General features: G+C 39.8%; 1 protein-coding gene across 5 annotated transcripts; it reads left to right on the plus strand.

Annotated features, from left to right (window-relative positions):
• The first annotated feature begins 4,577 nt into the window (after positions 1 to 4,577).
• On the plus strand, positions 4,578 to 18,928 carry LOC143770454 (myelin-associated glycoprotein-like). Of its 5 annotated transcripts, none has more exons than XM_077260084.1 (12): positions 4,578 to 4,631; positions 4,837 to 4,991; positions 5,709 to 6,021; positions 6,797 to 6,874; positions 6,957 to 7,313; positions 10,637 to 10,921; positions 12,634 to 12,903; positions 14,350 to 14,449; positions 15,249 to 15,279; positions 15,465 to 15,503; positions 17,346 to 17,420; positions 18,101 to 18,928. In XM_077260084.1, exons 4-12 carry the CDS (start codon positions 6,832 to 6,834, stop codon positions 18,173 to 18,175), a joined length of 1,275 nt encoding a protein of 424 aa, XP_077116199.1. In that variant the 5' UTR covers positions 4,578 to 4,631; positions 4,837 to 4,991; positions 5,709 to 6,021; positions 6,797 to 6,831; the 3' UTR covers positions 18,176 to 18,928. The 5 variants fall into 5 exon arrangements, with proteins under 5 accessions (XP_077116199.1, XP_077116204.1, XP_077116203.1 ...); XM_077260089.1 differs by having other exon boundaries at positions 4,597 to 4,631; positions 6,821 to 6,874; XM_077260088.1 differs by lacking the exon at positions 4,837 to 4,991 and having other exon boundaries at positions 4,598 to 4,631.
• The last annotated feature ends 8,976 nt before the right edge of the window (positions 18,929 to 27,904 follow it).

Below are 27,904 nucleotides of genomic sequence, written 5' to 3' on the forward strand. Positions count from 1 at the left end.
GATGATTGTGTGTGAGAGTTAAGAAAAGTGAAACTTTTCATCTTCTTAAATTCTTTTAATTTAGAATAAAAAAAATTAACCAAATTTTGAACATTTCTCTCTTTAACTTATAAAATATTTAAAAAAATCTTAATTGTATATTTTGTAATATATACCATATTTTTCGGACTATAAGACGCACTTTTGTTCCCCAAAATTTGGGGGGAAAGTGGGGGGTGCGTCTTATAATCCGAATCTGTGTGCTGTGCTGCAGAGGAGGGGGGCGGCTCTGGAGCGGTGTCAGGGGGATGGAATGGTCTGACTGTGGGCTGCAGACACATCAGGAGGTCCTGTGCTCCCACTCATTAGCCTCATGTAATATTCACTGCACCTGCTGTCCATCACCTTGGTGCTGAACCTGTGCCGAGTTGATTCACAGGGGAGCAGCGAATATTAAATGTGCCTGCATCTCCCCCCCACTCCCATCATGGATATGGCCCCTGGTCACTCTCATATGTCCCCCCTGTGCTGCTGGCAGGCACATGATAAAATAACAAACACTTAACTCACCTTTCCCTGATGGCTCCGTGCTCACAGCTCCTCGGTTGCTTCCTGTGTCTGTGCTGACATCCGATCATGTGATCGGCACAGCACAGTGATGATCCGATGCCTGGGAAACAGGAAGCACAACCAAGGAGCTGTGAGCACGGAGCCATCAGGGAAAGGTGAGTTAAGTGTTTGTTATTTTATCATGTGTCTGGTAGCAGCACAGGGGGGCATGTGTCTGCCAGCAGCACAGGGGGGCATGTGTCTGCCAGCAGCACAAGGGGGCATGTGTCTGCCAGCAGCACAGGGGGCATATAGTGACCGGGGGGGCCTGTACTTGCCAGCAGCACTGGGGGCATATAGTGACTGGGGGGCATGTGCCTGCCAGCAACACAGGGGGGCATGTCCCTGCCAGCACAAGGGGGCATATTGTGACCGGGGGGCACGTGCCTGCCAGCACAGGGGGCATATAGTGACCCAGGGGTGGCATGTGCCTGCCAGCAGCAAAGGGGGGCATATAGTGACCAGGGGGGCATGTGCCTGACAGCAGCACAGGGAGGCATGTGCCAGCACAAGGATGGGGGTTATATGGATACCAGGATGAGGGACATATGATTTGTAAGACGGACACTGGCATTATAAGACAGACCCCCATTTAACATAAAAAATTATTTTTTTCTCTTTTTCTTCACCAAATTTGGGGGTGCGTCTTACAATTAGGTGTGTCTTATAGTCCGAAAAATATGGTAGTTAATTTTTATAGAATTCAGGCAAAGGGTACAGAATATAATATAGCAAGTGTGTCCCAACATGTTATGTTTGTTTTACTGAGCAGTGCTTTTGTGGTTGAAAGTGAAAATCGGCTTTCTAGGAATCACTATTTTCAGAAGTTGCAGCTCTTGAAAATGAATTGGCAAGAAGTGATATAACAACAAGACATTAAGCGACCAAACTGATGGGTTTATGGGAATATAGCACTGTGCAAAAGTTTTAGTTAGGTATGAAAAAATTCCACCATAGTAAGAATATATTCAAAAGTAGAAATGTTAATAGTTTCCTTTTTTTTATCAATTAACAAAATGTAAACTGGAAGGACAAAATAAAAATCTTAATCAATTGACCAATACTAAATGACACCGGTGCTCGCCACTAGGTAAATAAATTCCACCCAAGGGGAAGGGGGAAAAAAAAGGTTTGTGTGAGGTACAAACACAGGAGAGAAGAGTACCAGCCCCCAGCTGCTGGAATCCAAACAGAATGTGTGCCAATCCTATAAAAGAGCTTAAATCAATGCTGAAATATAGGATACCGCGCTTGGAGGAAAAAGCTGTATCGTCAGGGAGTAATCAATAGGATAAAGCCCCCAACACTAGTTAGTACAGTATGTAGGTACCTGCCCTGTTGGACAACACATATATATATAGCCCAGAGAGCACTAATGTCAATAGTAACCTATACCTAGTTCACACTTAACACTGTTAAATGCGGTAATGCTGCTTACCCTAGGTGAAGTGCATGAACCTTCATGTCCTGCGTTCCATCATTATTGGTCTAGCGTTATCATGCTGGACAGGCGGGCGATTGGATATAAGTGTTTGTACACTAGCAGTGGGAGGCTGGAGATAAGAAGCGCCTCAGCTGTATGATATCAGGGAGCCCCGGCCGTAGGCGTCCCTGGATACTGCTGAAAAAATGGCTGCCAGTACTCACTCGCACGTGCTTAGAAGTGACGTCACTAAAGCTAAGGAGCGCTGCTTAGACCAAAACAGATGACCAACGCGTTTCTAAGGTATACGACCTTCTTCTTCAAGGTTAGAAGCCATATTGTGGTTGCTTCTATATGTACTCTCGGCTGCAGCCTATGTGTCTCAGCCCCCAGCGCAGAAACCGCTCAGTCCCGTCCCAGCTTGCGTTCTACATTATATGTTTGTGTACTTTAATGCAGCTAATGGTCGGCATTGAATACACCAGGCTAGATCAATAAATGCTTTTCCTTCTCAAGATGGATACTTGTGATTAATAGCTTTGAATAAATGTAAATAAAACATACATATGCTCATTCCCTAAATGTAAAAGTACCAACTATTTGTTAAAACTAACTTTATTACATAATCCTTTAAAAGTATTTAAAATAGTGAGCTTATGTTCAAATTATTAAGATAGTCTCATATGTCATACTAAGTGAAATAACACCACAAATCGTCCAAGGGACATGAGAATTTTTTTTTTTTTGAGAATAAAAATGCCATATAAAAGATGTATGTGTCTAAAAAAATTAATAAATAATTTAATAAATTACACATAATTTATTTCATACTAGATGGTGGCCCGATTCTAACGCATCGGGTATTCTAGAATATGTATGTCCACGTAGTATATTGCCCAGCCACATAGTATATTGCCCAACCACGTAGTATACTGCCCAGCCACATAGTATATTGCCCAGCCACATAGTATATTGCCCAGCCACGTAGTATATTGCCCAGCCCACGTAGTATACAGCACAGAGCCACGTAGCATATTGCCCAGCCACGTAGTATATTGCCCAGCCCATGTAGTATACAACACAGAGCCACGTAGTATATTGCCCAGTGACGTAGTATACAGCACAGAATCACATAGTATATTGCCCAGTTACGTAGTATATTGCCCAGTTACGTAGTATATTGCCCAGTGACGTAGTATATTGCCGCTTCCGGTCCCAGGCTGTGATGACGCCGCGGTCACGTGTTTTTTTGGCGATTGGCGAGTTTTTTTAAAAGATGTATTCAAACAGCAGAAACATCCTCCACATGGTGTAAAACCTGTATTGGAGCATAAAGATGTTCCGGGACCCACTTGAGGTTTGCTAAAAGCTAATTTGGTTATGGGAGCTAAAAGGTTACTGGGGGTTTTAGCTCCCATAACCAAATAGACAGTAATTTGAAATCATTAATTTGAATATCCAGCATATAAAATTACACCATGTTTGTTAGATGTCGAGTTCCCACCGCTGCACAGTGGGAACCTTGAACCACCTCCGCTGCGGTCCCTCATTCTCCTCCAGCTGCAGTGGAACCTGCTCAGCGGAGACGTCGGTTCCAGCGCCTGGTTCAGACAAATACTGAGCGTTTGTTTACTGCTGGCCTTCCAGGTTCACCCATTATATCCAGTACTTTTCAGCGGCAAGCAGGGGCTCCTGGGACTAAGTCCTGCTTTTCTCCTTCTGAGCATGCCCAAGGGAAGACCTCTCATTGGAGGTCAGGGGTCACATGCTCAGGCCCTGTAGCGGCTCCAATTGGTCCACTAGGAAGGTCCTGGAGAGCTACAGCTATAAAAGGTTCGCATGGCCACACGGCCATGCGCTAGTATAGACCTATTATCGTGTGTGTGGTTGTATGCCTGTTCTGGTGATTGCGCCTTAATCATTCCCATTCCTAGTGATGTTGAATGCTCCCGAATGTTGAAGTTAACTAGCGCCTGACAGGGCTTATCTATACACAAGAGCTTGATCTGTACTGCGTCTAACCAGCAGTGACCGCCAGTGCGGTGCAGTACACACTCTGTGCGGCTATCTTCTCTTACTCCTGACAATCGGTCAGTGTAGGGTGGGAACTCCGGCTTGATCCCAGCATCTGACTCAGGGCGTCCTCAGGTGCGGGCTCAAAAGCCACTGAGGGTCACAGCAGGATCAAGCACCAGCATAGTGGGGTTGAATTGCAGGGATCCCACTAGTATTCATTTGCTGCTCCCTGTGGCAGCTAACAGGGCACAGCGTTACCTTGATTCCCTGTGACTCTGTGAAGCAACAGAGTTCGCTCCTGTATAGACCAGGTGATGGAACCGGTGTCTACTCTGGTGTAGTAATGCCATATAGTGCCGCCATTACCTAGAAGCAGGTTTCACCCCGGGACCCCGGGCTGCGAACGCACCTTTACTATCATTATATTTACTCAGTGCGTTCCGCCAGCCCTAACAATGTTGATGCAAAATGTAGTGAAATATTTCCAGAGAATCAACTACTTATTTAGTGCGACAGAGGATATTGCAAATTTCAGGAAATAACCAAAATCACTTCCTTAAATGCTCGATGAAGACAAAGGACTTGTGTCTTAAGGACTGAGCTTGTAAGTAATTATTCTTTAATCATTTATCATTTTCATTAACTACTGATTTCTAATAAGGTCTAAGGAATAATGTTTATCCTTGCGGAGAGTGACATACAAGGAGCCATGTAAGCCATGCAATGCTCACTAGAGTTTATGTCCTCTTTCACCCTGAAGAGGCAATTTTGCATATTCATTGTTGTATATCAAGTTCTCTTTGTTGCAGATGTAATGTATGTAAGATTTATATTAATAATTTGTGAAAACGGGACGTGAATACATTATCAGGCAAGCTTTTGCTATTGGAGGAACCTGAGAAGTGGCTCTACCTTACAGATTAATTATAACGGAGCAAATCAATTCGAACTTTATATCTTGTTGGTAAGTTGTGTAAAATCATATTTTGCCTTCTCTCTGCTCACTAACCTTTTTTATAGCAATACCGGCTAAATGTCAAGCTTATCCTAAAAAAAATTCCTTTGCCAGCAGTTATATTAATATTTTTTTAGATTTGATGTGAACCCATGGTTACAACCTACTGAAAAAAATATATGCAAATTCTTTGAAATTATGCTTATTTTTGCTCTGATATTCTCATAACTAATATGTAGAGATGAGAAAATGTCCCCAAATTCTTTTTTTAGGGCATATTAAAGGGTTATTCACTAATATGACAACCCCCTATTTATTAAAATATTTGACCCCCATAAAATAATAAAGCCTATACTCACCTCCTGTGCCAGCACCGCTCCCCTGGTGCTGGCACTTGCTCTCCCTGGGCTGCCATGCTGTTGTTGTGACATGTGACACTGGCACCCATTCATTTATTTTAGTCTTTTTACATTGTTCTCCTTTTCTCTGTGGCACGTTAGGTTCGCACTGTTGCGATTCACCATCAAGACACCAGAACAGTAGAGTTCAAATCCACTTTCCACCACTATATATTATTTTTCAAACTGATAAACACACAATAATCATTATTATTTTTTTTATTTTTACTTTTTAGCCATATTTATGAATTGTTCTATCTTGATACACTTCAACCTTCTCATGATTTTACCTAAGATCAATTGTAACCATTTTTTTCTCTGCAAACAGGACTTGATGGACTTTGACGCATCATGTGTCTGTTGTGACGCCATTATTTGAGTCTTCAACATCCTAAGTTTTTCTGTATTATGTTCGTAAGCATAAGGTTTTTTTGTCCTGAGGAAGAAGTTGGTTGACTTCGAAACGCGTCGACAAATTAAAAACTGCCTGTGTGCACCTGGATTTGTCATTTCATCCACCAACAGTGCGAAATATTCACATTCTTTCCATCTTCACGTTTGACTTGGTCTCAGGACCCGTGGACCTGTAGTAGCCGGGATCATATGCTTTAAGAACAGTTGTGTGATCACAACTTAATCAGGTTAGGATAACTTTTATATTCTAAAATATCTTTCTACCGGACAAGACTCTGTTACTCATCTTTCTCCTGCTCTTTAGCTGTCAGTGATTGGCTTGATTGGTTAACAGCCATGCGTGGATCTCTGATCCACCTGCAGCTGTTGACAGTGGCATTTAACTGGTTAACATTCATGAGTTGATCTCCGATCCACCCGCAGCTTTTAGAGGCACCTAATGGCTGAATAAATCAGCTATCAAGTGTTGGGGAAGATACGGGCTCAGCATGTGAGCCCGCATCAGAGGCATGGATACGGCTGATGACTTACATGTACGTCATCAATAGCGAAGGGTTTAGCTGCCTAGTTCATGATTTCTTTTGAAGCTGCTTTGAACTGCTCATCTGGCAACAATCCATGTATTATTTACAAACACTGACTATTTAAGCATGGCTGAGGACTGGAGAGAAGCTCACACATTCACAATGTTTGTAATCAATACCTGAGTGTGGAGTTTTGCTAGAACTGCAATTCAAAGCAGCTACTAAAGCAATCTAGGCATCTAAACCAGAACTTTCAGCATGACATTAGAGAACAAAGGGAGCAAAATAAGGCAATGGAATACATCTTCGTAGAGCCTGAGTAACTTAAAATGTTGAGTTACTTTTTAGGTGTGACTGCTCTCTAATTTTTTTTTTTTTTCAGAAAACTACATATCAATCTGCTCCTTTTAGGGGAAACACAAATGTTTACATATTACTGTATTTGTCTTACATTTTTTTTACATGGTTTTATAACTAGGTTTTCTGTTTTGTCACCAATAAGCGAAATCCCGAATGGATCCTATGAAGTGGCTTTATCATCTCCTCATCTGTCAAGGTAAATATCCTCACAACTACAGAATAATCCGATATAATGAGATTCTGTGAGTCCGACCTCATGTTCTGCTCGTTGTTTCCAGGGTTCTATCTGGGTTCTGTATGTCAGCGATGGACGTTCCCTTCTAGAATTACTGCTCTGATTGGCTCCTGTGTGGAGATTCCTTGTGCATATTATGATTCAGTAAAATCAAACACTGCATGGTACTTATACTCTAGAAAGAGCTATCCCGAGATCCTCAACACCAAGGACTCAACTTCAGTAATGATGGAATACAAAGATCGGACCTCGCTGATGCCGGGAGATAACAGCTGCACCCTGCGGATAGACCCTGTGAAAGTAGAAGATTGCTACAAATATTATTATCCAGGGATCCCAGAATATAAAGCTGGAAATGCATATAGTGAATATGCTCAAACTCTTTATCTTGATGTCACAGGTAAATATGTAAAATAACTTATGCCACCCATACACATTGGACTAACATTGGTTGAACTCACCAAAATCGAGTCGAAAATGCATAGGGCCCCCGACAAATACTTGTCTAGGAAAATAAGGGCCTAGGATGTCTAGTTTCACACTCTTTTACCTTTTTTTCGCTTTGAGATAAGCCACCATCATTTTGTGTGTGAGAGAGTTGGGCGAGATACTGTAGTTGTCGGATGAATGATTGACTGTATCATCTAAAGTGTATGTGGGTGGGAGTAATAGCAAAACCCACTGGATGTCAGAGGTATCTCATACTGGCAAATCAGAACTTATGCTTTGCACTGAGGAGGGGTAAAAGCACCCAAGCAGGTGTCTGAAATATGAGATTCTGGTTTGGCTTTTATCCTAAGTCATGGGACATGGCTTGTCAAAGAGTTAATACTGCAACTTTTGATAGGTGGCGCTAGAGTTCAAGTCCTATTCTTCTCTGAAAAGACAATTTGCATTTATTCATTGTTAACTCATCCATTGCTCTTAGGATTACAGTAGTATAGCTAACGTAGTGAATTTAACCAGTCTAGATATATCATTGGATAGATAAATAGATAATAGATAGATAAATATAGCTAGATAATAGATATATAGTAGATAGATAATAGATAGATAGATAGATAAAGATAGATAGTTAATAGATAATAGATAGATAGATAATAGATAGTTAATATATAGATAATAGAGAAATGATAGATATATAATAGATAATAAATAGATAACAGATAGATAGATAGATAGATAGATAATAGATAGATGATAGATAGATAGATAGATAATAGATAGATGATAGATAGATAGATAGATAATAGATAGGTAATAGATAATAGATAGATAATATATAGATAGATAGATATAGATAGTTAATAGATAGATAATAGATAATAAATAGATAGACAATAGATAGATAATAGATAGATGATAGATAGATAATAGATAAAAGATAGATAATAGATAGATAATAGATAGATAGATAGATAATAGATAGTTAATACATAAATGATAGATAGATAGATAGGTAGATAATAGATAGTTAATAGATAGATAATAGATAATAAATAGATAAATAATAGATAGATAATAGATGATAGATAGATAATAGATAGATAGATAATAGATAGATAGATGATAGGTATTTAGATAGATAGATAGATAATAGATAATAGATAGATAATAGATAGTTAGATAGATTGATGATAGATAAATAGATAGATAATGTCACGTCTTCAGATACTTACCTGTCCGGCCGGCACGGTCCCGACTCATGTCCCTCGCTGTTTTCCGCCCGAGTTCTCGGGCTTGCGGCGCTTTGGCAGCTCGTGCATGCGCATATGCGCTTCTTCTGCCGCTAGGGTTTCTGGGAGGTCATGACCCGGTGGCTCCGCCCCAACATGGTGGCGTCCATTGGGTATTTCAGTCCGGCGTCTACTCTGGTAAGACAAAGTCTATAATCACTGCACTCATACCAGGAAATTTTGCTTCAAGTGAAATTATATATTTATTGTGGTGATAAGCGACAGGTAATTTTGACGGTTCGGCCACTCTGTGGCCTTGATCACAATGTCGCGTTCTATAAGTGCATCAACAAGTCGTACTTGTATGTTCCCAACAGGAGCAGTTATATTGATGTGTATGTCCGCTTTAAATAGAGATAATGCTGACGCTGCGGTGCTGTCAATTGTCTGCGCTCTTAGTGGTCCAGTGGTCCGGGGGTGTGCATGAGATCATGGCTGTACAAGCCGACGTTGGTGGTTAAGTGGGAGGGCTGGCAGGTCTGTGCCCAAGAGAGGAGAAGATCATGCACACCACCAGACCACTGGACCCAGGCTCCCTGTCTCTGTTTTCTCTGCTTAGACTCAGCCGTGCCTTTTCTGTTTCCTGTCATTCCTGTCCTGTGTCTCTGCGTTGTTTGTCCCTGTGTCCCAGCTGTGCCTGCCCAGTGCCTAGTCTTGTCTGTCACCTTCGCCCATACCTGCCAGTCATTACTATTTTCAGTTTCCCATTTTCAGCATCGTGCCGCTGTCGTCTCTGGCCCTCCTGGTTCCACCTGTCTTCCATATTCCTCTGTTTCCGGCTGTTCTCCGTTTCCTATCCACACTGTCTATACACCGGTTTCTTCTCTTCCTAGTCCTGCCCTTAGTTGCCCCTTTGGCTCCGGCAGTTGTGGTTTCATCCCCCTTGGGCCTGTTCCAAACACTCCCTATATAGGGGGTGGATCCATCTAGACCACTCGTCCTTGGTGGCTCTGAAGCCACGACCCAGAGGGTCCACTTTCGGGTTTTTTCCCCTGAACTCTAAGGCTGTGTGCACATGTTGCTGATTTTTCCCGATAAAAACGCTATAATACCACAAAAAAACAGCATACAATATGCATCCCATCATTTAGAATGAATTCCGCAATTTTTGTGCACATGATGCGTTTTTTTCCGTGAAAAAAACGCATCCAGTAAAAAAACGCAGCATGTTCATTAATTTTGCGTTTTTGTTTTTGTGGATTTCCCACTATAAAATGCATTGGGAAAAAACGCACCAAAAGCGCGGCAAAAGTGCAGTAAAAAAGCGCAAAAAACGCATGCAGATTTCTTGCAGAAAATTTCAGGTTTTTCTCAGGAATTTTCTGCAAGAAATCCTGAACGTGTGCACATAGCCTAACAGATAATAGATAATAGATAATAGATGATAGATAATAGATACAGATAATAGATAGATAGTAGATAGATAGATAGATAGATAGATAGTAGATGATAGATACTATATAGATAATAGATAGATAGATAGATAGATAGTAGATGATATATAGATAATAGATAGATAGATAGATAGATAGATAGATAGATAGATAGATAGATAGATAGATAGATAGATAGATAATGATAGATAGATAATAGATAGATAGATAGATAGATAGATAGATAGATAGATAGATAGATAGATAGATAATAGATAGATAGTAAATGATAGATAGATAATAGATAGATAGATAATAGATAGATAGATAGATAGATAATAGATAGATAGATAGATAGATAGATAATAGATAGATAGATAGATAGATAGATAGATAGATAGATAGATAGATAGATAGATAGTAAATGATAGATAGATAATAGATAGATAGATAATAGATAGATAGATAGATAGATAGATAGATAGATAGATAGATAATAGATAGATACATAGATAATAGATAAATAGATAGATAGTAGATGATAGATAGAATAGATTATAGATAATAGATAGATAAACAATTTCTGTTGATACTGTATTTGTCTGACTTCACAGATAGAGAAAAAAGTTTTATTTTTGCATCTGAAAATGCGAATGAAGGAGAAGCCACTGTCCTACGATGTACAGCCGAACACACGTGTCGCTCCAGTCCTCCTTCTATACAATGGAACAAGCCGGGTCACATTGAATCTAAGAGTGAGGAAGTAACTTCAGGATACTGGCTTAAAGAATCAAAACTTACTTATGTGCCTTCGAATGAAGATGATGGGATAATTAAGTGCACTGCTACATATCCTAATGGAAAAAGTTTTGAGAGTTCAAGAATTCTGAACATCATTTGTACGTATTAGTGATAACAGGGAACAATGAACCATACATTTTACATTCTCTTACACGTGTAATAATGTTATCAGCCACTTTACACATATCTAATTCCATAACTATTTGCATGTGCAAAAATCACTGATTTCTCAGTAAACATATGGTCTCCAGTCTGAAAATTAAGGAGGTGAAATTGTGTTAGTTTTTCCCTTGAAATATTACTTTTGCTTTGTCTCTGATTGATCATGTCAGAGGACATAATACTTAGGGCTCACTTTCCATATATACTAGCCATGAAGTTAAGCAAATAGCCTCTCCACAGAGCAAAACAACAGATTCTCTTACCTGCTAAAACAAAATTTCACTGTGGCACCCTGCTTATACTCAGTGCTGCAAGCCCCTCCATCTTCTTCTCTACTCTATGTACTTCCCTAGTTATCCTACCTCTCTGAATTGATTTGCTGTAATCTGTCTGCTATTGCGTGCAGTAGTCTGGCCTCTTCTTTTATTACTGACATCATTTATGCCAGATAAATCAAGATAATAGGGCAAGCATTAAGCTTCATTATGAGGCATTGCAGAGCCATGCAGAGCACAGCTGAGCTGTGTTGCTAGCCAGGTCTAAGATGTAGATGTAAATCTGCTCATGCCACTCTACAGATGAATATATCTGAAGATAAAATGAGTCCCTAAGATTGGAGGTCTACAGAGACATTCCATATAATATTCTAGGTTAGCCATGTCCAACAGAGCATAACTGAGTTGTGTTGGAAGCTAGTTGATAGATGAATCAGTCACATGACATATAATATAAAGCTAAACCAGAATCTTCTCAAAAAGGAAAAGACCACCATTTTCCATCAGCTTTTTGGTTTTTTTTTTTGCCTCTCAACAATGGAGAGAAGAAGACTTTGGTTGGATGGGAGACAGTCAACAGAAGATTGAAGGAGTTTCCCTATGAGAAGACTTTATTATCCAGGATGTGAAATGCTCCCTAGATAATAAAGAAATGCAAATAACCTTTACGTAGACAATGCCACCTACTGTATTGGAGCACTACTGAAATACCAGAACACCAAAACAGCTGTCAGCAAATGGAGGTCATCTCTTTCCGGAAAAGATTCTACCTTGGAATTTTTCCCAAGTCTTGTGGAAAATCCTTACAAAGAGTCATTTATTTTCTAAACTTGATTTCTCCCACTCTCTTCCTCTGTGTAAAAACTATTTGTATGGCTTATAAGTCTCCATATGCCACTTTTGGAGAAACGTGACCCATTACCAGCCATAAATATTTATGATGAACCCAATAGAAATGGAACTGGTGTAAAGTGATTGACTTCAAGATAAACTTTAAGTGCTATTATCTTCACAACCATAGCAATTTTGTTTTATTAGAAGACTTTTAAGGCCCCAATTAATTTAATTTCAAACACAAGCCTTTATGAGGGTCATGCAGCAATAAGATGTGCTAAATTCAGAAAGAGCTATAAACCACTTAATTTAGAACATCTTATCAGTAGTTTACTTATTGCCTGAAATATTACTCCGGTCAGGGACTGGAGTAACATCTCTGGGATAAGAAACGTTGACACTTTTGCTGTATTTAACAGATGGGCTTATGTAAGCATTGGTTGCTTCCAGTAAAAAAAAGCTATATTGATAATAGATAATTTTTTTCTTGCAGTTTGTAGAACTAATGTTAATCACTATATAATATTTTAATTCCATAGATGCACCAAAAAATGTGACGGTCACTGTCATTACCGTTGAGATGGGCGAAGTGATAGAAGGAAGTGATGTGACTTTAAAATGTAATTGCTACTCCAAGATTAAAGTGGATAAGTATGAATGGTACAAAGGGAAAGACAAAATTAAATTACCATACACAGGATCGAAGATTGGAGTAAGGAATGTGACCAGGGACACGGAGCCATATTCCTGTGTTGCAATAAATGCTGTGGATAGAGTAGAATCAGCCCTGATGAAGATACCTGTACGATGTAAGTATACAACCTTAGGAAACAATGCTAATCTATGATATACTGTATATCTATGCTGCATCTTTCAGCCATCAGCCATGAGCAGTTTAAATAAGACATTGGGTGGAACCATGGGAATTCGTGTAGACCGGGGTGTTGCTTGGTAGTTCTGTTCTGTCAATGAGCAGAGGTCTAGGCTCAGAATCCGTGAAAGATGTAGAAAGTCAAGCTACACGAATGTGCAGGATCTTTACTTGTGCAACAGTCCAAACTATATTCAGCCCGCAAATCTTCTTAAATAAATTGCTTAATTGATCGATTAGTAAAATAAAAGGCACAAAGAAATATCTGCTGCGCTCCCTGGCAACATGTTTCAGACCTGCATGGTCCTTTACTTGACAAATGATCATGTAGTCCAAAGCAAAAGCCACTCCAAGTCCATAGACCCAATTGGCCATAAATAACTCCAAATAAAAAAGGTGAGGAACAGCATCCAATCCAGGTGAAAAAATAGAAAAAAACTTTATTCCACCATCATAAAACGTTTCAACTGATAGTGGTCTTTAAAGCCTACTATTGGTCGAAACGTCGTATGATGGCGGAATAAAGTTTTTCCTATTTTTTCACCTGGATTGGATGCTGTTCCTCGCCTTTTTTATTTAATGGACTATGTAGGTCAGAAACATGTTGCCTGAGAGCGCAGCGGATATTTCTTTTCTGCTTTTTGCATTTTTTATGCCTTTTATACTACTGGATCAAATAAATTCTTTTAAGAAGATGTGAGTGTTGGCTATCGTTTGGACTGTTTATATTACTAGAGTATTTTGCCTTCCCCCCAGACAGGTGAGATGATTGGTCCTTTTTTACATAATCTTTATTTGAAGATTAAAATATTATTATAGAGACTTGATTACAACATGTACGCGTTTCAGGCGCGTAACATCCTTTTTCAGGAAGACGGTGTTGCGAACCTGAAATGCGTTGATGTTTTAACCATGTCTCTATCATTTTATTCTTCGTATATATATATCCACAAATAAAGATTCCTGCACGTTCTTGGATCTGGACTTTCTACTTCTTTCGCAGAGTCTTAAATTCAACTTCAAATCTGGTTCTTCGTTAGGCTGTTTAGTCTAAATTTATACTCATTGACTTACGAGATTTGCACACAGGGCTGAAAGACAGACTACCCTTCTTCCCCCAAAACCATGCCCCTTTTTCAGAAAAAGGCAACCATAGGGTCTAAAACACATAACAGGTTACAAATCACAAATGTCAGATTTTTGGCAAAATGTTACAGATTCTCGCGGTGTTGGAGGGAAATTATAATTTCACACAAAGCGCTTCTGATTTCTTCTTGTGGCCACGTAAAGGCTTCCTTAAAACCAAATAAATGCAATTTCAGTTTTTTGCTTCCTCTTAACGTTCATCATATGTTCGCCTATTATATATTGTATTTATTTACAGATAAAAGCTCCAACACCAGTAGTGTTGTTCTTCCAGCAACGATTGGAACAATCTGCCTTCTACTAGTACTGCTTGCGTTGATTGCCTGCTTTTATTGGAGGTAGGGTATATTATTAATCAATATCACTTCTTCTCTTTATAAATCACTTCAAAGTTGCATTCAGGCAACCATATAAGTCAGACAGAAATCGGACTGCAATGTACGATCTATCCGGCCAAAGCGTGACCACTTTCTAAAAACATATGAAGCGGTCACTTGTAAGTCGGGAGACCCATCGGCCCGTTTTTGGATGGTGGTCTAAAAAGGTATCATTACTCAAGACTAGAGTTGAGCAAATTTTTCAAAATTCGGTTCCGATTACGATCGGCGTCGAATATTGTTTTTGCAATATTCACCGAACACAGCCAAACGTCATTGTAGTCAATAGAAGTAGAAATGACCGGAATCGATCGTCAAACATAAATTCGGCACAATTAAGATACCAATATGGCACGAATATGGCAAATTCAGATTCGGCAACTGATTCTAGACATATTCGCTCAACTCTACTCAGAACTTGTATTAGCACTAGGCAAAAAGAAGGGAAAAAATTGACAGAAGACAGGGTCTACTGGTTTCTGGGGTTATGTTGATCTGGGCAAAAATTCACAAGTCAGCAGATCTGTAGTAAACAAGAGGCTTACTATGATTGTGCCGTCCAGAGATCGAAGTTAACCCTGCCATCATTGATAATGCCAGAAATGGCTCTGAAGAAGAACTTGTAGAGATTACCGAGCATCATTATACTTTCTCTATGTTTTTTGTTATACAGTGTTTGATACATGTTTTTTTTGGGTCTTTTATTCACTATTAGAACTTATCAGAGTTAACAATTGTGATCTATTTTCTGTTTTAATAGAAAAAGATGCCAGAATTTGACGAGCAGTGAGGTATGTGTCATTAGTATCTACTAAATATTGTTCCTCTCTTGATCTTTTGTTTGTGGCATTAAGAGGAAATATAAAAGTTTTCACATCTATCATTTTTTTTCTTAAATGCTAAAAGTTATGCTTATTGATATTATATCACTAATTCATGATCTCTATCATTCACTATTTCTTCTGTTACTTTACAGCCTGGGAACTCCACAAGAACCACCATCACAGAAGGACATGTGGGTGCAGATAATCAATATGCCAATTTCAGAAGTAAAACAACCTTAGAACCTTAGGAACTTTGTAAAATATTGTAACAGAAAAATCTGCTTCTTTATCCACATATGAGCCATTTTTCCCCCACCTCTATTCACTTTAAAAATACAGATCAATTCTGCCAGAAGTATGAAGGGTCAAGTTACACAGCCTATTATACTTTAGAGAGAGGAAAGTGGGAAGACATGAACAGTGAGAAAATAGGTTGATGGGAAAGCAAAAAGATTGTGCTGAGCTTACTAACAAGTCTTTTGCCTCCCACATCTACAATGATCAGTACTGCTGTATAAAGTCTTCCATGCTACTGCTGCTTCTTTTTGTGTGCTAATAAATTAAAACCTAGTATTCCTCTTTGTGTGCTGTGTTTGGGAAAGTTCTAAGCAGCTAGTCTTCCCATACCAGCTATCCACATATGAGCCATTTTTTCCACACCCCTGTTCACTATGAAAATACAGATCAATTCTGCAAGCAGACTGAAGGGTCAAGTTACACAGCCTATTATACTTTATAAAGAGGAAAGTGGGAAGACATGAAAAGTGAAAAAATAGGTTGATGGGAAAAGCAAAAAGGTTGTGTTGAGCCTTCTAACAAGTCTTTTACCTCACACATCTACAATAATCAGTACTGCTATATAAAGTCTTCCATGCTATTGCTGCTTCTTTTTGTGTGCTAAGAAATTAAAACCTAGTATTCCTCTGTGTGTGCCATGTTTGGGAGAGTTCTTAGCATCTAGTCTTCTCCTATCAGCTAAGAATGAAAAGCAAATTTAGAGATAGAACCTGCAGAGAGCACAACTGGTACTAGTGGTTATTTCCAAAGTTGTTGTGAGTTGTGTTTGCTTAACCCTTTCCTTTTTCTTTAGTATATTTATATGGCTTTATTGCCTCATGGGCTTTACACTTTTATTCTTAGTGTATTTCCCTCAGAATGTGCGGTGTGTCTGTGCTTCTGTTTTTCCCTGTCTGTTTTGTTTATATTTCCTCCATATAATTTATTGACTATTGCTGTTTAGGAGCATAGTAAGAAACGAGGCCCAGGCATCCCCACCTTCAGGGGTAATCTTGGGTACAGGGGTAGGTAGGGACCGCTTTGCCTGAGGGTCATATAGGAGCACACTTGCTATCCCCTAGTCATGCCTTGACAATTTTAATGGGAAATTAAATTTGCTGCAAATTTTTTCTGCACAAATTAAATGTTGCATATTTTGGTCTAAGGTCTGAAGAGACCGCAGAGCATAATAAGCGTTAGTGGAAAAAAATTGTAGCAGCCAATACTCACCTCATTGCTCATCTCCACTGCTCAAGGGCCCCCGTATGGTCCTTTGAGCCTCATCTTACCATTGCCACTAACTAGAACCTAGGGCATCCTCACACTAAGTCCAAACTTTTAGCCATAACTATGGCTGGGACATTTCTGGGTATGCACAGGGATCTCCCAGGTGCATTAACAGTAGGATGTCCCTGCCATTTTTACACATCCTGGATAGTATTTGACAGGGGCACTTACTTTTCTTACCACCACCACGCACTGAAACCCCGGAATCTTCAAATGGGCTAGGCCTTTGAACAATTATTTTTTATTTTTTATTTTGGCCATGCATTTGTTCCAAAATAAATTAAAAAATAAGTTAACTATATAAATGACTGCTTCTATTAAAAAGCTAAACCTAGCATTTGTCATGTCGGAGTAGGGGCAGGAGACCAAGGCTTTTTAATCAAGCTAGTAGCAATGTTCACAGTGACCAATTCTCGGAATCTTACATTTGTCACTTAATCATCATCTTTTATCAATTCTTTTTTTTTCAGACTGAAACATCTCCAAATCACATATACACTGACCTGGTGAAAAGCGATATTACCAGTGTCTATAATCAATTAAAGGTAACTGTATAACAATGCACGATGATTCAAAATGACTTTTCATAAAGTCTACTTAAAGAAACCTGGCATGTCCAGAAATGTTATTTACCTGCAAAAATAAGTTTAATCTGCAGATAAATAGCATTTAAAGTTTGTGTGAACAGCGTATTAGCCACAGGGAGAAAATGAGCAGCAGCACTCAATGTCAGGCAGCAGCTGCAAAAGCAAACAAGATTTTAGGGAGTATAAAAAAGAGATAAAATCATGTGATCCTAGTGTATTATTACCCCTCTATAAATCAGTCATAAGGCCACTTCTAGAATAGAGATAACATTTTGGGCTCCACATTTTAAAAAGGATTTTCGGAAGTTAGAGTCAGGTCAAAGATGACAACTAGCTTATTACAAGAGATGGAGGTTGGAAAAGATCTTATAGTATCAATTGCCAACAAGTAAGTAAAATGTATCATCAGAGAATTATGTATTATATCAATTACTAATTTGTATTACATATTTTTGATCATGTTTGAGATATTAAAAAAAATTATAGTTTCCATATTCGTCATTGAAAAAAAAAATAATAAAAACTTTTCTAAATATGAAGTGCATTAATATTCATTAAATTATTGCATTACCTTTGTGTATTAATAATCTATTGATTAATAAAGTCTATCATTCATTCTATTTTCTTTTACTTTACAGCTTGAGAAATCCACTCACATCATCGTCAAAGGTCGATATCTGGGAGCGGCTTATCAATATGAGAATGTAAAATAAGAAAAATTGAAAGAACATTCCAATTATTAACTTCAAAATAAAAAAAGAGAAAAATCACAGATGGCTCTCACAACATTTAGGAGTACCAGTAGTTGAAACTTAGGTAGCATAGCGAAGGGGCTAAATTGAACACATTTGAAAAAAATATTTTTACACGTTAGTGGTTACACTATATTACAAACTGCAATTTTTATTCCTTCATTCATTTTCAGACCCCTATTTACAAATGGCTGCCTTCTCCTAAATTTAGAATTTTCTATAATGGTGATCCACTGGCCGGATGAGAGGTCTGCGTGTCAGAGTTGCTGCTGTCTGCACTAGCTCTCATGTATGAGTACAGCTTCTTTCCTGAATGATTTTCCACTTCAATTGCTTTCCTCCCTATCTACTACCTGCTTTCTCTGCCTTTACTCAGAATATGGATGCTTTCCTCCTCTCCACATTTTGTTCTGACATGCGCAGCCCCAACTGAAGCAGTGAAATAAGGAAAAGGGATTTCAGGATGAACTCAGAGCCAAGAAGAGATTTGGTGGATTTGTGTCATAATTTGCACTACTAATATATATGTAGAGGGCATACATTCTCTATAGCAGCAAATGGTATTACATTTTTAATAAAATCATTTAAATAGTTTCTTAATTTTGCTTTTAGGCAGCAAATGAAAAAAATAAGCACCAGTACAAGGTTGTATATAACCTTTAAATGTAAACCCTCAATATCTCATTAAATTCTGAATCCTGCAATTCATGTAAAATAAAATGTGTATATACTCAAATGTGGCTTGGATTTTATTTTATTTTTTTTAATGTAACCACAATTTCAGACTTAAAGGGAATCTGTCAGAAGCTTTTTGATATATAATCTTAGAGCAGCATAATATAGAGTAAGAAAACCTGATTCCCTATTTTGTCTCATGTAGATGTAGGAGAGCTAAGACTTTTGGACTATGAATAACCCCACCCACATCCCTGATTGGTAGCTTCCTATTTACACTGTGAATTATGGTGGGGGCAGAGTTACACAGAATAGCTTGACTGAACTGCGCGTGAGAACTAGTCCTCTATTGATAATCTCCAGCTGATAAAACACTTACTATATTCAAACTACAACACATAGCTTATTAAAAGACACAACTCTGGAATCAGGCTCTCTTGTCCTATATTATGCTGTTCTCAGATTAAATAGCAAAAACCTTCTTTAAGGTTCCCTTTAATTCTAATGGTACATTTACATGGGGGCTCTCTACTTCACAATTACTGCATTTTGTTAATGTACTCAGCATCTAAAAATTCCATGAGCTGAACACTTAAGGGCCAATTCATTAAGACTGGCCTCCCATTGATTCCAATGGCGTTCGGCTATGTTAGGCGAATAAATCCTCGAATATTGAAAAATCGGCGATCGTTATCCGAACCGAACATTGAAATATTCGCTCATCTCTAAACCTGAACTTTGGATCGGGGAAAAAAAAACCTCTCTCTCTTGACTCAGGAAATTATTGTCACTAATTGGCCGCAATTTTGCTGCATTTGTGCAAAGACAGACACCAGGAAAGTGGCCTTAATTCACCCACAGTACAAATTGCAGCATGGCATGGCAGCAATCAGCCAGGTATGAGGTATCGGGGTCTCGGACAGCATTTACAGCTTTCCAATGAACGTCAAAGTAAGGCGAGATGGGTGAGGGTTCGGTGTAGGGACTCTTTGATGTTAGCCCTTATATCACATGAAACACCTCTACCTACTTTTTTTGTAAAAAAACAATAATAGTTTTTTTGTAAAAAAAGAAAAAAAAAACTTTACTGCTCATTTTACTAAGTGTGATGCTATTCACCTTCAGATATTATGGCCAATTTCAGCATATTAACAGATACAATGAATTTATAACAATGAGCACATAGCGTGTGACATCAGGAAATTACATTATATTAGAGGTCCGTAGTTACAGATATATTAAATATCAATGTTATCTCTGCTTGCAGATCTGTAGTTTATATTCAGTTGCTAGACTTATGCTTATAATGAATGAATAATCACAAGCATGTCCCACAATTACAATGAGAAACAACTCCATTTTTTGTTTCTCACATTTCAGGAAGAATCTTGGTGGTTTCCTGAAATGCCCAACATTCTCTGTTGTAATTTAATGTACTATTTTTTTAAATTAAAACAGAAACTGATGCATTTTCAATTATAAGTCTCCCACTTAGTGAGAGCACCGCACCTTGTTGACTGAAAGCTGGTCTGTTTTCATTGACCAGTCTCCCTCTTAATGAGAGCATCACACCTTGTTAACTGAAAGCTGGTGTGTTTTCATTGACCAGTCTCCCACTTAATGGGAGCATCGCACCTTGTTGACTGAAAGCTGGGGTGTTTTCATTGACCAGTCTCCCACTTAATGGGAGCATCGCACCTTGTTGACTGAAAGCTGGGGTGTTTTCATTGACCAGTCTCCCACTTAATGAGAGCATCGCACCTTGTTGACTGAAAGCTGGTGTGTTGTCATTGACCAGTCTCCCACTTTGCGAGAGCACCGCACCTTGTTGACTGAAAGCTGGTGCAGGTTGATGGACTCTTTTGTAAATCAGGTGGTTAGAGTAAGAATGTGAAATATTTATATACAACAAATAAAGTTTAAACAGAGTTCCAGATGTTTAAAAAGCAAACTTTCAGCAGTTGCTGATTGGCCATATAGAAATTTGCAGTGGATCAAGAAAACAAAGTCTCTTAATCTTTCAGAGAGACAAAAAACAAGAGGCGATCCTTGAGTGACACCTTGGGCAAAAGGTGATGGTGAGTTGGATGGTTGTTCGCTCACCTGAACATGTTGTCAGGGATGGACATATCATTGGTGCAATCTGTGTGGCCACTCAGGGACCCAGAGGTAAGGGGTCCTATTTCTATCTGCAAATTAGTTGCAATTTTGTATTTTTAGGAGCTCTTGGGCTGCAAAGGGCCCATATATTGGTCTTGCACTGGGGCCGTTTTCTGTTGTGTCCGCCAGTGCATGTTGTGTGAGGTACAACTGTGAGAAGATTGATGTAGAGTCCAATTGCTGCTGCTCCAGCTTGACTCACACCAAATGGAGAGAGAACATAATAAGTAAGGGATACAGGAGTACTAGGGATCCCGAGCACTGCTGATAACAAGGGTTAATCCAGGCGATAAGTACAAAAACCTCCAATTTAATGCAACACATTTTGGAGTAGACTCTACCCCCTACCCAAGTTTTTTTTACCTAGCACTTCTCTTTCTTATTCTTAAACTTTTAGAGAAATGTTTTCAGGTGCGATTAACAAATATGGAATTGCATGGTCCTAATGGCCAGAGCTGTGGATCAATGTAAAAGGCTGAGACCTTTAATTTTAAAAATACATTACAAAATGTGAAGGATTGCGGTAGTAGTACGTAGTGGAGAGGTGATCAAGGCTAGAGATGAGAGAAGTTGTTCAAAAAACATTTGTCTATTTCAAAGTAGGAACAAACCTTGCAGATTCATTTTTGGATTCCTCAAAATCGGCAAAATTCTGCCAAAGTTCGGTAAATGATCAAGTTTCCACTAAGGCTGTGTGCACACTGCGGCTCTGATGGACAGCAATGTTATTGCTGGTAAGATCGCTACCATTGGTTAGAGCGCTGTGGGGTCACACTGTCAGATGTCAGCATGACCTCACAGTTGTGACTGTGACCTGCTGTAAAAAGCATGCCACAGGTCACAGGCATTGTCTGATGAGAGACTACTACTCCCATCAACCAATGCCTGCTGTCGCTGATAACAGCCTGCGCCTGTACTCAAAGTAATAAAAAAATAGTTAAAATATAGAAAAATATTGAAATAAAAACTAAAACACAGATTGGCAGATCTAGTAGATTCACTTTTTCTACTGCAGCTGCAGGCTGCTATTTTTAAGCTGGGGAAGACCTATATCCATGGCCTCCTACCACATTGAGAATACCAGCCACCAGCTGTCAGCTTTAGCTTGTCTGGTTGTCAAAAATGTGGGGAACCCCACGTCTTTTTTTAAAATTATTTAATTATGGTAAACAATTAAAAAAACAGCATTGGGATCTCTCTATTCTTGATAATCAACCTTGCTAAAGCTGACAGCTGAAGGTTGCAGCCTATGGCTGTCAGTTTTACCTGGCAGGTTATCAAAATTACAGGGGAACTCATGTAATTGTTTTAAAACTACCGTATTTTCCGGCGTATAAGACAACTTTTTAACCCCTAAAAATTGTCCCAAAAGTCGGGGGTCGTCTTATACGCCGGGAACGGCGTGTGCAGTGAGCGATCTTGGATGTTCCAAGGGTCTGAAGGAGAGGAGACTCTCCTTCAGGCCCTGGGATCCATATTCATGTAAAAAATAAAGAATAAAAATAAAAAATATGGATATACTCACCCCTCCGACGAACCCTGACCGCTCACGTGACCGCGACGTCATCGAAGGTCCTTTACTCTCTGCATTCTTAGGAACGGAGGCAGACGCTTGCAGCGGTGACAGCCAGGGTCCATCGGAGGGGTGAGTATATCCATATTTTTTATTTTTATTCTTTATTTTTTACATGAATATGGATCCCAGGGCCTGAAGGAGAGTCTCCTCTCCTCCAGACCCTGGGAACCACACGCCGTATAAGATGGCTGGGCGTATAAGATGACCCCCGTCTTATACGGCGGGCATATCCCAAATTCCATATTTTATATGGAAAAGTTGGGGGTCGTCTTATACGCCCAGTCGTCTTATACACCAGAAAATACGGTATTATTTAAAGCACAATTGATGCCACATTTCCTGGTTTCTGACCCTAATTTGAGCTGTTTTGGCAGCTTTTGCCGCCCTGAAGGTGTTATCTATGCATTTGGTTTTGCCACCCATTGAATTCAATGATGTTTGGCTATGTTTAACCAACATCAGGAAGTTCGACGAACATAGCAGACCCGAACCTTAAAAGGTTCGCTCATCTGTAATCAAGACCAAGAAGTGGGGGTGGTAGGCAACATCATATTGTGGTTGTGGGATGTTCTGCAGAAAAAAGTATGCATGCAACCTTTAGACCTTAGGAAGGGAAGTTTATGCAGAAATACTGAAAACTCAAATTAGGGCATAAGTAAGAAAATTCAAGCATACAAGGAAGTGGGTCATCATTCTTTCAAAATAGCTTAACCACAACAAAATATCGAGTTTGACATTTTTAGAGACTGCTACCTGTGGACTAGTAGAAGAAAGAAAGCCCTGGTCAAGATATTAACCTCTAAAGTTATTACAAGATGGAAAGCCTTGATGAACATAGTCACATTTAGTGTTGAGAAAGTGAGTCATCAGGCTACACCTGTTGCTGATGTTACGCTCCAACTATGAGGTTTTGTGAACTATAGATAGGCAATAATTATAAAATTTGGTACGACCCTGTTAACTATTAACAACCACAGAAATTTTAGCGTCAGCGCCAATGGAGTTTTTTTTAACCACAACATATTTTTTTTACTTAGTTTGTACTGTCAATTGCTAGATCAAACATCCATACACCTAAAGCAAGTCTGGTCATCCACAGACATCAGACCATTTTTTTTAATCTAGTCAAAAAAGTTGTTAGACACTTAGGGTAAAGACCGAAAAATTAATTTTTCACATCTACCCATATTTCATGTAAGCATGTATTTATTTTTGGCGAGTCAATTACAGCAACTATTTTGCTGACATTAGAGGCAATTATCAAACACTCAAAGATAGATTTGGTTGAGTTTTTTGTCACAATAGATGTTGATACCTTTAATTTTCTTGAATTTCGTAATAAAGCAAATTTAGAATATCAAGGGCAAGGCAACATGATAGAAAGATTCCTAAAAAAACTGCAATTCACTTTACAAACGCTAAGTAGCACATATCTACAATACACATCTTGTGACCGAGTATCGTGATATTAAGTTTTTAAAAAGCTGAACATCTTGGAGGACACATTTAGGGATAAATTACAGAAAAAAATGAAAAGGTAAGTGAGGACACATTTGCATATCAGGTGGTGAGTGAATTAAATAGCAATGACGGAAATTTTTCAGTAGTTGTTGATTGGCCAAATGGAAATTTTCAGTTGATCAGGAGAACAGATTTCTCCTAATCCTTTGGAGAAGTTTTCTCTGATCAGATAAAACAAATATTGAAGTGTTTGATCATAATTACCAGAGATGTGTATAGCGGTAAAATGCTGAAGAACGTCATCCTAACTTGGAAGTCTTGTGGCAGCAACGTGTAGTGAGGGGGTGATCATTGCCAGATGTAGCGGGGAGGTAACATCATGTTGTAGGATGTTCTGCAGAAAATTAGTTTAACCATGAGGAAGTAAGGTTGTTTAGAAATACTGAAGAGTCACATGAAGTCTTGTGTGAGAAACAAGAAGTTGGATTAAAACAAGGTCATGACCCTCCAAATTTCTCAAGTTAACACTATAAAGAATGGAGAGAAATATGATGGCTCTTCCCAGTTCTACTGAATATTTAATTGATAGTACAGCTGGCTTGCTTTGGTGGTGAGAAGCCTTTTCTCAAACCCAGCCTTGGAATTCAGTTACTGTTTTTGGTGTTTTCATAGACCTTCTGAGCACTAGAGACTCTCCTGTAAGTTCTCACTTCTGTTCCTTTGTGCAAATGCCATTTGCCCAATTCAGATTACATGAGAGAAGTCCATACCAGATTGTACATCTAGGTATCTATGTGGCCATACTGTGGTCATACTGCCTTCTGCTGTATTGATATAGAATCTAGTCAAGTCGATCAAAAGTGGGGCACTCAAAATGCGAGGATGGTGCTCAAAGGAAAATGAGGTAATATTGTAGAACGATGACCTTTGCCACTCAATAAATCACAAAGAAGTTCTATTTCAAAATAACTTTAAATAATTAATTTACAGCCGACATAAAAGGATATATATAGACAAAAGTCCATCCAACGTTTCAGCATTATTGCCTTTATTAACTCCTTTTAACGGCGGCAGTTAAGGTTACTTAAACCACAGCGCCGTTAATTAACGGCGCTGTGGAAAAAGTGAATAGCGCCCCCCAGAGTCGGATTTTCTCTGGGGTCTCGGATATCGGGGGTAGACGAGACCCCAGAGAACATGATTGGGGGGGGGTCTACCGACCCCCGAGTTGTGATCGCCGGTAATTACCGTTTACCGGCGGTCGCATAAAAAAACTAAACGCGATTTCCCATTTAATTTCTCTGTCCTCCGATGTGATCACATATCAGAGGACAGAGAAATGGGGTCCCCGATTGCCCCCGATAGTCCCCCGATACTCACCTGTCTCCCCCGGTGCTCTTCGTGGCTCCGCCATCTTCTTCCGGCCAAGAAATGGCGGGCGCATGCACAGTGCGCCCGCCGGCTGGCACCCGGGAGATCTTTGGGATCTCGGCTGCCGGGGGTAGCCGAGACCCCAAAGAACATGATCTGGGTCGGTTTTCACCGACCCCTTTTTTGCGATCGCCGGTAATTAACTGTTTACCGGCGACCGCAAAAAAAAACAAACAAAAAAATGTGTAATTCTCTGTCCTCTGATGTGATCGCACATCAGAGGACAGAGAAATAGGGTGATTCGGGGACCCTATCATACTTACCGGTGTCCCTTGGTCCTCCTGTGTCCTCTCCTGGCCGCCGGCTTCTTCCTTCGGTAAGAAAATAGCGGGTGCATGCACAGTGCGCCCGCCATGATCTGCCGGCCGACAGCTAGAGGAGTTGGGGCTAAATTTAGGGTTAGGGTTAGGGTTAGGGTTAGGGCTAGGTCTAGGGTTAGGGTTAGGGTTAGGGTTAGGGTTAGGGCTAGAGTTAGGGTTAGGGTTAGGGCTATGGTTAGGGTTAGGGTTACGGTTGGGGCTAAATTTAGGGTTAGGTTTAGGGTTGGGGCTAAATTTAGGGTTAGGGTTGGGGCTAAATTTAGGGTTAGGGTTACGGTTGGGGCTAAAGTTAGGGCTAGGGTTAGAGTTGGGGCTAAATTTAGGGTTAGGGTTACGGTTGGGGCTAAAGTTAGGGTTAGGGTTGGGGCTAAAGTTAGGGCTAGGGTTGGGGCTAAAGTTAGGACTAGGGTTGCGGCTAAAGTTAGGGTTAGAGTTGGGATTAGAGTTTGGATTAGGGTTGGCATTAGGGTTACGTTTGGGATTAGGGTTAGGTTTGGGATTAGGGTTAAGGTTAGGGTTGGGATTAGGGGTGTATTGGGATTAGGGTTAGGTTTGAGGTTAAGGTTGAGATTAGGATTTGGGGTGTGTTGGATTTAGGGTTCTGATTAGGGTTATGGTTGTTTTTGGGTTAGGGTTGTGATTATCGTTAGGGTTGTGATTAGGATTATGGATCGGGTTGGCATTAGGGTTAGGGGTGCGTTGGGGTTAGGATTGGAGTTAGATTTGGGGGGTTTCCACTGTTTAGGTACATCAGTGGGTCTCTAAACGCCACAGCCAATTTTGCGCTCAAAAAGTCAAATGGTGCTCCCTCCCTTCCGAGCTCTGCCGTGCACCCAAACAGTGGTTTACCCCCATATATGGGTCATCAGCGTACTCAGGATAAATTGGACAACAATTTTTGGGGTCCAATTTCTCCTGTTACTCTTGTGAAAATAAAAACGTGGGGGCTAAAATATCTTTTGTGTGGAAAAAAAAATATTTTTTATTTTCACAACTCTGCATTATAAACTTCTGTGAAGCACTTGGGCATTCAAAGTTCTCACAACACATCTAGATAAGTTCCTTGGGGGGTCTAGTTTCCAAAATGGGGTCACTTATGGGGGTTTCAACTGTTTAGGTACATCGGGGGCTCTGCAAACGCAACATAATGCCCGCAGACCATTCCATCAAAGTCTGCATTCCAAAACGGCGCTCCTTCACTTCCGAGCTCTGCCGTGCACCCAAACAGTGGTTCCCCCCACACATGGGGTATCAGTGTACTCAGGACAAATTGGACAACAACTTTTGGTGTCCAATTTCTCTTGTATCCTTGTGAAAATAAAAACTTGGGGGCTAAAAAATCTTTGTTTGTGGAAAAAAAAAATTATTTTCACGCTTCTGCATTATAAACTTCTGTGAAGCACTTGGGCATTCAAAGTTCTCACCACACATCTAGATAAGTTCCTTAAGGGGTCTAGTTTCCAAAATAGGGTCACTTGTTGGGGGTTTCTACTGTTTAGGTACATCAGGGGCTCTGCAAACGCAACATAACACCCGCAGACCATTCTATCAAAGTCTGCATTCCAAAATGGCGGCTCCTTCCCTTCCGAGCTCTGCCATGCACCCAAACAGTGGTTTCCCCTAACATATGGGGTATCAGCCTACTCAGCATAAATTGCACAATAAATATCGGGGTCCAATTTCTCCTGTTACCCTTGTGAAAGTAAAAATTTGGGGGTGAAAAATCATTTTTGTGGAAAAAATATGTTTTTTTTAAATTTTCATGGCTCTACATTATAAACTTCTGTGAAGCAGTTGGGGGTTCATAGTGCTCACCACACATCTAGATAAGCTCTTTGGGGGGTCTAGTTTCCAAAATGGTGTCACTTGTGGGGGGTTTCTACTGTTTAGGTACATTAGGAGCTCTGCAAATGCAACATGATGCCGCAGACCATCCCATCAAAGTCTGCATTCCAAGCGGCACTCCTTCCCTTCCGAGCCCCGATGGGTGCCAAAAAAAGTGCCCCCCACATATGGGGTATCAGCGTACTCAGGACATACTGGTCAACAGATTTTGGGGTCCAATGT

This window comes from Ranitomeya variabilis, chromosome 4 (assembly GCF_051348905.1).
Source record: "Ranitomeya variabilis isolate aRanVar5 chromosome 4, aRanVar5.hap1, whole genome shotgun sequence".
NCBI classification, from domain to species: Eukaryota; Metazoa; Chordata; class Amphibia; order Anura; family Dendrobatidae; genus Ranitomeya; species Ranitomeya variabilis.